The 15053-nt window shown below is 37.7% G+C and overlaps 1 protein-coding gene across 4 annotated transcripts in view; it reads right to left on the reverse strand.

Moving 5' to 3' along the window:
* CPNE4 (copine 4) overlaps positions 1 to 15053 on the reverse strand; it is a 225821-nt gene that overhangs the window by 37202 nt on the left and 173566 nt on the right. For all 4 annotated transcript variants that reach the window (XM_053992552.1, XM_053992568.1, XM_053992548.1 and 1 more), the window contains 3 exons: positions 8051 to 8137; positions 7436 to 7495; positions 2039 to 2172 (listed from right to left, as the gene is read on the reverse strand). In XM_053992552.1, the coding sequence (XP_053848527.1) occupies positions 2039 to 2172; positions 7436 to 7495; positions 8051 to 8137 (281 nt within the window). The remainder of the gene's footprint in view (positions 1 to 2038; positions 2173 to 7435; positions 7496 to 8050; positions 8138 to 15053) is intronic.

The following is a 15053-nucleotide window of genomic DNA, read 5'->3' on the forward strand; positions in this document are numbered from 1 at the left end:
TCACATAAGAGTACTACTATTGTGTGATCTCATATTCTAATCTTAATAAATACATGCCTCCAAGCAAATGATGACACTCTGGCTCTAAACAGCCCTTAGGTTGCTTAGGTTTAGCAAGTTTGTTTCTTTTTACCTCTGGATTGTCTTAATCTGGAAACAGATGTCCTGCTCCATTATCTGAAGCACAAGTGGACTCACTGGAGCAGTTATGGATGCGTGCCATGTTTCAGATTTTTACTGAATTTGTATTTTTTTTAAGTGTATATACAGAAGATTTGCTTTGTAGGTTATATTTGCTCAGATATACAAAGGCTGCAACTCAACACAAAAAAGGTCTATACTGAACCTGTAGGTCATGTTGAGTGAAGGCTTGCTCCTCCTAATTCCTTTCCTTCTTTTGAAAAATTTAAAATTCTCTTTTCCAATTTACTGGATTCAAAATGTGCAAGCATAAGGAAAAGATCCTCACTTGACATTTTGATCAGAAAGCACTGACCATGTTGAATCAACTTGTCCATGGGAATATACTGATACTGTTACAGCTTGAGAACATGCACAGGTCAAACTCATGCCCAAAAGATGACATCTTCATGGGAAAACAACTGGCTTTTGTTCAGCCCTAGATGATAGCACATAGACCCTCAGTTGTGCTGATTAGCATCAATAGGCATTTTTTGCAGCACAATAGAACAGAATGATGCTGATGATTTCATTTACAAAATTACTGGCTATTTTTTTGGTACTGATTGAAATATACTTATTGAGAAAAAAATCCTGATTTGGAGTTAGTGTTTCTGTATAGAAGGGACTGTGCCACTTAACTACTTAATTTTCTAAAAAAAATACAATTTAAATGGTGAAATCAAAAATTCTGTGTGCATAAACCAGCCCTTTTTACTCCTTTCCCTATTTTTTGAAGTTCATTAATGTTCTGAGTTATTGCCAGTAATTATTAAATTACTGCATAATCACTGGGGAATTCTCAGCTCACTTACAATAAAATATTAATTTTCTCAGACTCTTTGACTAAATCTGACCATCAAATTCTTACAGAACTCATATCAGAACAGTATTTTTGTCATTCTTTGAGAAGACATTTCATTACCATGCAAATGGAAGTGCCTCTGAGCAGGCTAGTTGGTATATGCAACATGTAACATGCAAACCATAGTCTGGAGTCACTCCACAATTTATACAGAAAGTTTAACTCAAATTTGACTGGAAAGACAATTGTTTTCTTAAGATCTGGTGTTTACATATGGCAAAGTGGTGGGTAGATATCTATCATATGTGCAAATATTAGAAAGAACAGCTGTGTAAGATACTGTGTCTCACCACCAGAGAAAGAACACTTAAAGGAAACACACTTGGTAATTAAATTAATAATGGGCAATTAATTTGATAGAAGCAGGCAGCGTATTTGAAAGCAACAGAAGTACATAATGTAATCAAAGCACATTCGGTCCAATAACTTGCATTTGTTTATTTATTTAAAGGCATGTTGTGTACACACACTACCTTTCTACATTTATTTTAGAAGGGAGTGCAATGTTCGACCAGGAGAACAGTGGAAAAGACCATGGGTTTACTTCTAAAAATAGACATCATCAATAAGCAGTTTAGGTAACTACAAATTCAGTTTCAAAGTCAGTGTCTCAGGAACACTTTTCAGTAGAATAGGGCACAGACTCCCAAGTGTATCAGAAAGGATGCTGCCAGCATCTGCAAAACTGGCTCCAAGTTGTTAATCTTGAATGCATGAAAAATCCACTCTAACATGTAATTTTAACATGAGAATACAAACCTAAAACTGAACACACAAATCAGGCAAACAGCCAAGAATTGTGCCTTTCTTTATCATGAAACTAATCTAAACCCAGTGTCACTCTCAAAAGCAGGTTAAGGTAGACTAATCTTTCTGTCATTCTTCATAAGTGCCTAAACATGGAGCCTCTGCAGCCAGCTACAGGCAGTCATTAATTTCACACTGTGAAAACACTTTCTAAAGACAACTCTGTAATCAAACGTGGTTATTTACCTGTCATAGTCTTGGCAAATCTCCCCAACAGCCACCAAAGCTTTCAGGTACTCATTGGGCTGATAGGGGTGGATGTAGTGCAGCGAGCAGCTGTTCCTAGGGTCACCGTTCGATGCAGTGAAATCTATAGCTACCTGGAAAAGAAGAGGAGTCAATGTGCTGCAGAGCTCTTCTGAGCATAAACACACCTACATCAACTATATATCTTTACCAGAAGTAATCTGCTGCAGCAAAGAGACAGCAGCCTCACAACAATTTTACAGTGTACTTAATCAAACTGGAATTAGGTTTGTACTGGTAAATATATGTAGAAGCAAATTACAGTTTATAAAATAAGAGGTAATAAAACTAAAATGGCATAATTAGGTAAAAAATTACCTGCATTGCTATTCTATGGGGAAAATGATGTTCTAATACAAATGAATCAAATTAACTATCTCTAGCTTCTCATATTTAATTAAATTATTCCAGCTCAGGTGACATTCAGGACATAAAAGTTTTGCAGCAAAAATGTCTGTAGAGAGTTACAAGTCCTACTAAAACTATAAAGTAGAATTCCAGTTAGGGACGTTTCTTAGCTATTTTAATCGTTGCTGTGGCTGTAGTAGTAGATATTGCTTGTCTGGTATTTTTTCTCTTCAAAACATCTAAGCATTAAAAATTAACTGTCCCAATTTCACAGTTGACAGCAAGCTTAAACATGAGCTGCAGGGTAAAAAAATAAAGCTTGAATCCTGCAAAGATTTTTTGTTGTCGTTTTTGAAAGACCTTAGAGAAGAGTAAGTAGAAGCAAGTATTAATGAATCACATTAAAATTAATTTCTCCCTTTTAAAATACTCTTTATATTTCTCACTGAAGGTAGGCTCTGGCATGCATCTTCCTTTGTTATGGATCAGAAAGTCCTCTGCTGAATGCTGTTTAAGAATTCCTAAGAGGAGCAACAAGAATCCCAAGGGTCTTACAGAGGGAACAAAGCAATTTATAAAATGTCCATGTGTCCAATAACCTATTTCTTTAAAACACCCATTACACCTGAATATTCAATAGACAAATGCAGCAAGTTCAGATTTCAGTTTTAAAGTGTAGCTGAAAGGTAAGAAAGGGTATTGCTAAAGACTGCAAAAAGAACTCCGAAGGCACAGTTTGCTTTTGCAAATGTTCAGCTTCCCCAGCTGCAGCCTCTGCTTGGCACATTACTTTATGCAGCTTCAAAATGAAAATGAAACATGACATTTTCATGCTTCCTTAAAAAAATACACAGTCCTTCTGAAACTTATTTTTGTTGCTAAAAATTTAAAGGGAAATATCATACTAGGTCAACCCGAGTTGGCTTTCCTCCACTGATTCTGATTTTTCATCTCTATCTTTTAGCTGAAGAAACTAACCTCTAGTAGGCTTGGAAATCCCTTCTTTGCCTTGATCATGCATGAACCTCTGGCACCTCACCACATTTAGTCAGAAGAGAGATGAGCTTTTTGGCTTGCAAGTCAGAGTAATCTTTCACCTCTGCTTCCTACTCACTGTTCAGGCACCGAAGCACTGAGTTTGTTTTCCACATAGATCTTTTTCCAAAAATGATATCTGGATTTAACTTGAATAAATCAACGGAGAACCTCCCATGACTTCATTTGTGAGGGCACATAACTGAGGAAACATTACACATATTTAACTGAGAAAGAAAGCAACACTAGTGGTTTGTGAAACCCAAGAGAATTCCATGTAAAAAAATCTTATTTAAGGTATGCATATTTTCTTAAAAATAAGTATATTTTCTCTGATAATAATTCAACCTTAATTTGATTACAGAAGGCACAAAAATGCCACTGTATGATAGGGAAACGAAGGGGATTCCAGTAAAATTGTTTAAAGTAGGTGTTTTTACTGACAATCCCAAAACACTAAAACACATTAAAAAGACTTTAGTGACACCTCAAACAGATCTGGACAAATCTCTCTTTATGGCTAACTGCTTTGGAAGTTAAATCAAGAATATGGAGTAGGAATAAGGAGTGAGTTTCATGAGCTTGGAAAAAAGCCTGTGGTTAGTGTTTGCGAAAGCAAAAAAAAAAAAACTTCCTGGAACAAGCTTCCTTTTGGAAATGGTCTTTGCAGTAGAGGTCTGCTGAAAAGTAAAAAAATATCCTAATTTCCTATGATGAAGAATTTATGAATATTTGTACTTGGATGCAGCATGCTTCTTGAATTTGATCCAAATCTCTGTTTGACTCCCACAGGGAGGACTTATAAAAAAGATGACCGCTGTAAATTGCCATGATTCCAAAATAACAATGCAGAGCTCTGCTCCTTTAGCATTACCCAGCAGGACCAAGGTCTTGTGCAAATACATTGGATAAGGATTTGTGAAAATAAGTTAATATATGACAAAAGTTATGTTAATATCACAATTGAGCTTATCTTTTGGGTAGTAAAGTAGGAATCTTTCTTATTGTGCGTGCACTTGATTTTATCTGCTTATCTTTAAATGTATCCGTTCCAGTGTAGCAGTCACCTTCCCTCAGTTAAGTAAGAGCATAACAGGGCAATAACTACACTCAGTACCAGCTTCTTTTTTTATCCTCACACTTGTAAAAGGGTGATTTTCACTACACTCAAAACATCCTACATAGCTGGGACCTCCTGCTAGATCTGTCAGCAACAAATCAGGCCGCCCAACACTGTGACCTGCCTAAGAGAGTATCTATCCAATATATCTTTCTATTACAACTCCTTTTATGCATGTTACACATCCTTTCTGCTGTACTTCCTGAAGTGATGAAAATGTCTTCTGACTACAGACCCATTTGCACTGCCAACCTCTGAACACTTCTTCTGCAGCAGGGTACACTGTCTGATAAGAGATCCAGTGTTTGGCAATAAGCTGGGCATAAAAATAGAGGGCTGGAATCAGCACTATTGATCTCTATAGATGAAAGCTTCTTAATAACTGGTTGTTAAGCGAAGGAAAAGTTTACTTTCATTTTTCCAAGACATTCTTTCTAACTACAAACCATGTTTCTACAATCAAGATACAAAGAATGCACAGCATGATGTTACCAAGGCTTCCATTAGTGCCTTAAATTAGCAGGTACATCACACTGCAGCTTTTTGTTACCAAATGTGTGCCTAGCATCCCAGTTTCCCTCCCTCAGCAAGTGCCCTTTCAAATCACAGTTGTATCATACTGCCTGTACACAGCATGAGCTCAGCAGAAATGTCATTAATATTAGGACGACAGCAACAATACACCTATCAGGAGAGTTTCAAACAATCCCAAAACCACTACAGTTAGAAAAAATGGAAATCTGGGAAAGTCCAAGAAATAGGCCTCCTCTGATTCAGTGGTCTGAATTAATCACATTAGGACTATGTGAAGAGGAGATTATATGATGCATGCAGAAAACAAGGGAGAATGGAATATCTCCCCAGCAGGCTGCATCCTTTTGTTTCAGTGACCACTGGAGAATTAATTTTGGAAAACAACAACACATCTCACAACCGCTCTGTGCTGCGGACTGCTGGAAGAAGAGTGGAGGAAAATATGTGGAGAGCCAGTTTGTGACGATGTTGAGTAGAACCACTGGGTTATGCATGCAGACAGCCATAGGTACAGAGATGTCACAATGGCTTACCCTGAGTCCTTGCAGGTTGAAATTTGATACTGATGAGCTTACACAATACTGTGGATTCACCATTAAGGGCAACAGTAATTCAGGGATCCCTGTGGTTGACAGTATAACGAATCTTCTATTTCCTTTATGTCCTCATTGCCCATCCTTGAAAATGAGCTTTCTCTAACCAATTGTTTGTTTCATTTTAGTAAAATAAAATACAGAAAAACACAGTAGAAGCCATTACCCACTTTAACCCACTTGCCCTACCACTTTCAAACTTGTGTTTTGCAGCCTACTAATAGGAAATCTGTGACAAGTAAATAAAAGGCAAGCAAATTGCCATAACCCTTCCTTGCCCTAAGAACTTGCTCTTCCATTGGAAAACAGTTATGAAGAATGAGAGTTTGAAAAGCTGTAACTTAATATGTAAATCCCTAGATACTTTCTAATGGCGGTGGTGCTCCTGTTCTTGAGCTGGAGTTGTGGGAAATGCATACAAACTGGTCTTTGCATGTGCCTAACCACATGCCCTTATTAGAAAAGGCTTTCAAATATAACATGAAGGCATTAACGTCCTTCTGATAATGACCTTGAATACATTTGGTAATTGAGTTCTTCCAGTCATATTTTAGGGAGGAAATGTCAGAAAAGATAAATTAAAGAGGTTTCCAGTGACTGCCAAATTTCAGACTTGAAGGAGAAATGCACATTGCTGGTACGTGGGGATAAAAAAAAAAGTAGCCAGGTAAGGCAGAGAAGTAATTACACAGTATGCTTTACATGAAAGAAGACAATTACGAAGATCTTTGTCCGCTGCAAAAGGTATTTCCTTCAAAACCAAAACAGAGTCCTCAGTTCTGGGTGTTATCCAATGAGTTTGTAATGAGTATGGTCAAAGTCCATGTTTAACACTTCAAAAAGCTGATCTGTACACAAGAAGACAATCCACAACTGTCTGTAGCTGCTGCTAGAACTTTCTGGTAATATTAAAAAAATCTTTCTTTTTTGTCAAATCTTTTTGGAAAATGAAGGCTTGACTGGAAAATGTGAAATGGAACATGTCAGTAGCATCCAATGTCTGCTACTTTTTATGTAGGAGCAGAAATAGGGCAGGATGCTATAGGAAAAGAAAAGATCTCCAGAGGAAGAATATTACCTTTGTGCATTAGATTTTAGCCCTTTAGTTGGTGTAAATTAGAAATCACATAAACCAGATTGGAACTGAGCCACAATCTGTATTCCTATGCTGTGGGAAAAACTGATATATCATATTACATTATATGAAGTATATTAATTTTTAGATACATGATACAAAAAAAAATCAAACCCACACATCATTAAATCTTTCTAATTTTATTAACTGGAAATACAGAAAACTGTATTTCTGTATTTGAAGAGCCCCACAAATCCTTTTACACCCTGTTCCTTGAACTGAATGGCTTCTGAGTACACTCTAAATTAGAACTGTGTCCCCCTGTAGTGCCATCTTACTTGGTAGCTATGGATGAGATATGAAACACCAGCATTTACCCCAGGCTGACAGAGAAAAGTCCCTGGCTGGATCTCTGTGTGTGTGACTTTCAGCATGGCACTGTTTCAGGGGAAACAGCTTGCTTTAACAGAGGACTCATTCTGGAAAGGAAGGCTGGCCCTTAATACATTTTGCAAAAGAATGTAATAATTTACAAAGGAATGGCAAGTAAGAATCATTTCTCTGAAAGTAATGAATTGGCATCTAAGGGGATTCCTTTTCTTCAAAATAAGTTAGAGAAGTAAGACACTTACTGTAAACTGTATTTGGCAGCCTCCCATGATATAATCTAAGAAAGAATGCATCTTGTGTATCTGCAGACAAGAAAGCAAGACATTCAACTTAGCTATGTACTGATAAAACATAGGAGAACTTCCTGAAAAAATGATAAATTGGAAGGAGGAGAGGGACCAACTGAAAATAAGGTAAAGGAAGAATCATTAAATACACTTTGAGACAGAAACAAAACTATAAACAGAAAAATCAAAATTCTAAACCTACAGAAAGGAAAATAAAAAAGTAGAACCAACATCTCAGTGGGAAGTCAGAGGAAATTTTGCTGTTTAAGAGAAACAAGAGCAATATTGTAGATATAATGGAAGGGATACACACAAATTTGGAGAGTATTTAGGTGTTAGAATTTAGTATTGTCTTTTCCATTGTTCAAGAGCAGGAATAGGGCAAGAGAAATGAAACAAGAGTTGAGGACGGTCAACTTGTTTTTGAGATTCAAGTCTTTGTCTTTACTTTTTGTAGGGAATAATTTCCTTTGCTATTCTACAGGCAGTTCCACTTTGTTCCAAGTACCATTAAAATATATCACTGAGAGCATAGTGAAGAAATTGTCAAAGAGCAAAACATATATTTACCTTGCATTGGTTAAGGATGACAATGCCTGAGTTCTTGTAGTTCTTCTTCTTTGCTTTGTACTTGGGGTTAATGCATTCCCATTGTACCTGTGAAAAAAATAGCAGTCATTCTCTGCAGGAAAATTTTATGTACAGATTGCATAATTATCAAAAACTGCACTGCCCAATTTCCACAGTTGACTAAATCATTACAGATAATGGTGCACAGAGAGGAAAAAAAATGAAAACTGTTAACTATGCAGAGAATAGTTAATAGAAAAAGGACCAGGGCAAACATCAGTCTTTGAACATATACATGTGGATGTGGCACTGAGGGAGACATCCAGATTCATTTGTTGTCATCTTCCAGTAGTGTAGTTTGAGGTGTTACATAAGCAAGATTGAGGATCTTTTGAGATCATTTAAGAGGACAAAAAAAGAAGGAACTTAATACAAATGAAAATACTGGAGAGAGTAACCTGATGCATTGTATTAACTACAAAACTGTTGTCACAGTAATGCTGAGTTTTGTATTAAACTCATGATTAGAAAAATTCTGGTCAGCAATCATCTCCCTTTCCCTTTAAGTCTGATAGCAAAATATAAAGTTAAGAAAATCAGTAAAATGTTCACAAAGATGCAGCTAACTAATGATACATTTGAAATTTATCCCTAAGAATATATTAAGATCCCTTTTTGAATTTTATTTTATAGTTTTATTTACAAATAGTCGATTTTACAGCACAACAGTCCTACCTTGTTACTGAAATACATCTCCTTGTTCTTATCATATCTCCCAGGTTCTTAATAATTTCCACTTGAAATGTTCTGCCTTCCTCTAGTTTTAGGCAGACAGATAAGGCCAAACTTTCAGACCCTCACCTCTAATGTTTACAGTATTATTCATGCCTTTTACTGTGGGAGTAAAATATACATGTGTACATGCAATTGTCTATTGGCATTTGTGTATACAGATTTTTATCTGTAATATGCTGCTAATATGTTTAATAGCATGACTATTTCCCTCCAGGGAGCTGTTTTCACGCGTGGGTTCAAAACATGTGACGCTTGATAACAGAAAGAAATACAATTCCAAAAGGAACCAGAATGATCTACTGTCTAAAAATCTCTATGATGACATTTTGAAATTAAACATGTCTTAAGTGTTACAGTGTTTTGCCTACAATGAAAACCTGCCTAAGTGTTATAATACTTTGAGGTATAATACTTTGAGTGTTATAATTCAGTGAGGTACATATGTGATATGTCTTAGCAAAGTGTTAGAGCACCAAAAAACTATTTTTACTTTGTGCTCAGCCCCAGAAATTTCATCGAGCTTCAAACCACTGTCTAACAGCAATTACTTGGATGTCTCTGAAGTATTCAGATGTAGAGATTTTGTCAAACATCAAAAAAAAGGGAAGGCAAAACATATGGCTTTGGAGAAATATGAGACCATTTCTGCACAGGGGAGGAGGGGTATATTCATCACTGTGAAATGGAGACAGGTGACAGAGTGAAGAATAGGAAAAGACAAAAGAACTGTTCCAACTGCAGGAAGAACATCTGCTTGCTCTCCCAGCTAGCCTACAGCTCAGTTATTTGTCTTGTGAAACAAATTTTCCAACTGAGAAGACAGGCAGATACAGGCCCTCATGTTCAGGGGAAATCCTCCATAAACATTTTTTTCTCTACTCAAGAGAAGCAGTCAGGCTCAAGAAATAAAATCCCTTGTCTCCCAGCAAAGAGAGTGCTCTGTAACATAACACTGGAGTGCAATAAGCTCATATTTGGGTCTGAAAGCAAGGCAAAAGCACTGCCCAATCTTGATAGGTTGCTGTCAGACAAAATGGTTTAAAACACAGTTGTCTCCACACTTAAAGCATTTCTACAGAGAAATCATGCTGTCTGTATTTCATACATAAACTGCAATATATCAAATAGAAAGAAAAAATAGGAGACAGGATTTGCATTCCTCCCTTTGACACTGAAGTACACTGGAGAGGTGCAGTAGCTTTCCCCTGAACATCCAAGGCGAACATCCTTAATTTTAGCATCCTCCAACATGAATATTTTTTCAATGTGGATATTTAAACAAGGCCTGACCTATATGAAGCCATATACTATGCACATAATTTCTCTTCTTAGGAAAAGGATTATTTAAGCCTGAAAAAAGAAAATTCCGTGGTATTTTTATGGAAGAAGTTCATAGTAAATAAGGACCAAAGTGGCATAGAACATAACTTGAAGAGAGAAAAGAATATTTCAGGTTCCCTTTGCTAAGTGTAAAATGCAATTATGAATGTTCATCTACTTTGCAAAGCATTTTGAGATGTATGGATAACAATTCTCAGTAACTACCTAAAGCTCATCAAAATACTCTATGTGCAAGTCACTAACATTATTGGCTTATGTGGATAAAACAGCAAAGGATGGAACAGACTAGAAAATTTACAGAAAGTAGGAAAACAAAAGGAAAAGAACAATTTTGCACTTATTAAAGTGCAAATTGATGATAATATAACAAAAGATAGGGAATAAGAGAGGAGAGAGAAGACATTTCCCAGTTCATAGGGTTAAAAAAGCCAGTAAGACTGTTTTACACAAAGCTAAGTCCTCACTTACCCACCAAGATCCAGTTCTGGATCCTTGGCAATTCCCACAGTTGAAGCTAAAGATGTAACAAGCATCATTTGAGGGAAATTCCCTATACAGGCCTTATTGTTTATCCAACTTTTATAATGAGAACAGAGTTCAGAATACAGCTCTAAGCAGGTAAGTAATAACAAGAAACAATTCTCCAATATTTTGCTTGCACTGTTGAGGCCAACCTCAATTTCCAGTCTGTTCCTACATTCCCAGTATTGATTTGGTATCTGACATTGTTTTTATTGATCCATTTTTGCTCTTAAATTAACTTTTCAGTTGAGAGGAAACTAATGCAATAGTCTGCAATCTGACACTAATGGTAAACATTGTGAAGTTTGGATTCGTCATTCTGAAAGTCACTTAGCATTTCCTCCAAATGCCTGACAGCTCTGGGCTGTGCAAGCTCTTTTCCTATCGAACAACACAGAGAATTTGAAACAGAAAGCAACCTGGTTTTAAACTATCTACTGTTAATTTAAGTAATGTTGAAAATGTTGGCAATGGACTCCCAAGACTATACTGTGCTGGTGTTTCTTTTATATGCCTAAATTTAAACCACTGTGTGGAGAATTTCTGAGCAAACTCCATTCAGCTATTCTTCAATGAGAATCAGTGAACTAATGCTGACACTTGGAAGGTCCCAATCCTCTTGTGCCTGTGATGAGTAGACACAGATCCCTCTATGGGAGATGTTACTCTGCACTGAAGGATACTGTCTTTCCAAACACCTTTACTCCTTTTCTTACAAAACCTTCAGAAGAGAAAGAAAAGCAAACAATGCAACCACTTCTGCCAAACACCAGCAAAGGGAAGTGGAGGTGACTAAATGAAGGCAACCATTGTAGAAGCAAAATTTGGACAGTATGTGGCAAAAGCTATTCAGAGAAAGGACAGAAGGTGTCAGGAGAGTTTCACGTACCCCAAGGCAAGACAAATAGCAGATAGCAGATGCTTTCTCTGGGACAGTGCTAGCGCACCAGGACATTGGGTAGGCCTGTGAGGAAAGGACTAGAGAGCTTGAATTGCTTGTTGTATGTTTGTGGCATAGCTTGTGCTGGCAGTAACAAACATGTTCTCTTGCCTCCCCTGCACTTCTCTCTTCTTCCTTCCTGTTCAGCTGCTGCAATGAGTTGCACAGTTTATGAATGACAAAGGAGGCACTGCAGTCTAATGGATGGGGCAAAACCCCCAGTCGATAGCAGGCAGCATTATATCCTGCACTGTCTCTTTCTGATGCCTCAAGATAAACAAACCTCTTTTATGTGAACTGAGTATCCTCCCACACGAAGGGCTGCTTTATTCCTGCCATCCCTCTAGGCAAGAGGACAGGATAATTTTATGATTTTTTTTTTCTCTTTCTGTCCCAGAAATACATCCACCAAGAGAGAAGAGCTGCCTTTAATCACTATCAGAGGTTTCCTCTGGAAACTTGCCCCCAGAGAATGAAGTGGAAATTAAAGCATTTCTTGTTTCCCCTGCTAAGCCTCCAGGCTCCCCTGCTCTCCTGAGGCTGTACCAATGGTTGCCTCCTCACAGGGATCTGGCAGGTGCCTGGTGTGGCTGCACCCTCTGCTGCCCTGTCTGTGGCCAGCGGCAGCTGATGATGTTGCAGACAGTCCTGGGTGAACTGGGCTGTTTCCTGATAAAACTGGAATTGTCCACAGGTATCAATAACACCTTGGTCCATTACCAAGAGCTTAAAAGTCTCATGGTGCAGAGTCATCTGAAGAGCTACTAGATGGAAAAGCCCTCCCTAATAATACCTTGAACTTGTGGAAATGTCAGTGGAGATTAGAAGTACAACAGGGTTTCTTTCTCCTCTCTCTTTTTGTGTGTGTGCAAATACACACGTGTCCATTTTTTATGTAATACAGGAACAGATTTTTCCCTTACGTAACTCCTGTGCTGCATGGGGATCCAGGTGATTTCTCTGACTTTTTTCCCTCTGGCTTTATTGCCTTGATTAAAAAACCCAAAAAAGTGATTTTTGTTCTCATCAGTAGAGGATTTCTCCTTTCAACTATGATAAGCTTTAATAGCATTTCCATTTATGTAATCTCAAGCTTCTTCTTGTCCTGTTTAAATATGCTTGATAGATTAATATTAGAACACCTGAGAAACTGCCACTGTACACACATATTAAAAACATATATGTATTCTTGGAAGAAATCCTAAGACACAATAAACTCAGAGTATTTATTAGTATTTCACTTTAAAAGATAAGGATAGAGTTATTCTTACTGTGGTTTTTTTTTTTTTTTTGTGTCAAGATTATGGTGAAAGAGTAAATAATAAAGTTTGGAATGGTGGAAAGTGTTAATAGAAGATCATGAAACCACAGAATTGCACGTTGGAAAAGACTTCTAAGATCATTGAGTCCAACTGTTAAGCCAACACCACCAATTTCACCATTAAACCATAGTTCATACAAGGGCTGCTTAAGATGTGCACTTGAACAAGAGGATGTCTTTGTGCCATTTCTTATTGGTGGTCAGTATGAAAGCAGGCTAGATGACAGAACATAACAGTCTATAACCATAATGTAATTTTTATGGAACAGAAACATGTAAAGTTATTATCCTGAGGTTGTTCATGATCAGAAAGTCTTCTTAAAACAGAAGGCCAGCAAGTTTTCTCAGAATTCAGTCCTCTTGGCCATGGAGAACACCTAAAACTCTGAAGGAGTCATAATTCAAAATTTGTAAATCTCACCCAAGACATACCGCATTTAGAAAAGAAATTCATAAACAACTTATGCCACTTCTGATCAAAACAAGTGATCTCATTCAGGTAAGAAATTTTCTCTTCACAGAGTACTGGTTCAATGACTCAGAAGACACCAGTGCTAGATTCACAACATTTATCTAAATGATGCCTGGTCTCAGACACACATTTCTGAGAAATCTCACAGCCAAGGCAAGCCAGTAAGCTCATCTGAGGCTGTCATTCAAAACTGGGGATAATCAGTACACAGCCTAGGGATGGAACAGTCTTAGAAGCGCCACTGGCTCCTGTAAATAAGCAGTTGACACATATGCATTTTGTCCATCTCAAGCAGTTCTGCAGAAGTTGATAGATTGGCTACAAGAAAAAAATATCTTTACTTTTAGAGGGGGAGGTTGAAGATTGGGTCAGAATGCTCTGTGCTTTCTGAAGGATGAATGATGTACAATTAAAAGGCAACTTCAACATCATTGTCAGCCCCTCCAGAGATGAAGTGAGCTGGTGAAATGGTGAGAAGCACTAGCAGCTCACAGATACCACACAGTCCATCCTGCTCACCAGCATGAACTGTGGTACTCCCACTCTCACTGCTTAATGCATCTGTGACAACTTGTGCTGCTGATTCCAGCCAATACAGACATTGCTGATGGGCAGAGATGGAGATCTGTGCCACTGGTGTAGTCTCCTTTAAAACCACACAGATTTGCACCTTAAACTTAATCAGAGTTCCCGGATCCCCTATCAGTGATGAATGTTCTTTCCAGTTCTCTGCAGTTTCCTGGAAAAGTGAAAAACCCTGGCCTACAATCACTTGATTATCTTTTGACAGACTATAGCAATGTACTGTAGCTGGCTGTAAAGTCTACTGCACAAAAGAAAATATAACCAGAACAAGAAGCTTCACTGCATCTCCTTAGCAACTCAAATAGGGATGCCAGACCTGAGCCCTACTCTTTATTCTGGCTTCTACAGAAACTGAGATGAAGTTCCAGGCTTTGGCCCTCATCTTTGACACTCGACACTTACTGTTGTGATGTAATGTGAAAGAATGTTAACACCAGGGGCTGGAGGATATAGTTTTATTCCTCTGACTGAAAGGAGTACTACATGGAAAACAATATTTTCTGGTCTGAGGCTATGAAAGGGTCTCTTCTAGGAACAAAGTTTAATCTACTCATCTCCCCACCCACATATAATTACATTTCTCTGATAGGGCCTTCCTTATCAGAAATAGCTAGCAACACATCTACTTGAAGGCAAAACACCTTCCTTCTCTATTATTTTCTCAAGGTGCACTGTAGCCTCTTTATTGAAAGTAAGCACACCACTGTGCTTTTTCTTTAGGGAGGCTAAAACTAAGGAAAAGAACTGACAACTGCTAATCACATTACTTAATGTTGCACAAAGGATGTTGACATAAACTATGCACTAAGATGTTTTTATGGGGTCCACAGATAATGCAATATTGCCTTTAGCAGCAATAGTTCTTTCTACAGAATAGAGAAAAATGAGATATGATGAGGGAGGGAGGGAGAGAGTGAAAGGGAAATTGCACTCTGGCTCCAGCCAAGTGACGTACGTGGCTTCCCACACAACTGACCTCTCCTGTACAACCTGTGATCACAGTGCTGTGAGTACATAAGTACATCAT

The sequence above is a fragment of the Vidua macroura genome, chromosome 1 (genome assembly GCF_024509145.1).
Source record: "Vidua macroura isolate BioBank_ID:100142 chromosome 1, ASM2450914v1, whole genome shotgun sequence".
In the NCBI taxonomy this organism is placed as follows: Eukaryota; Metazoa; Chordata; class Aves; order Passeriformes; family Viduidae; genus Vidua; species Vidua macroura.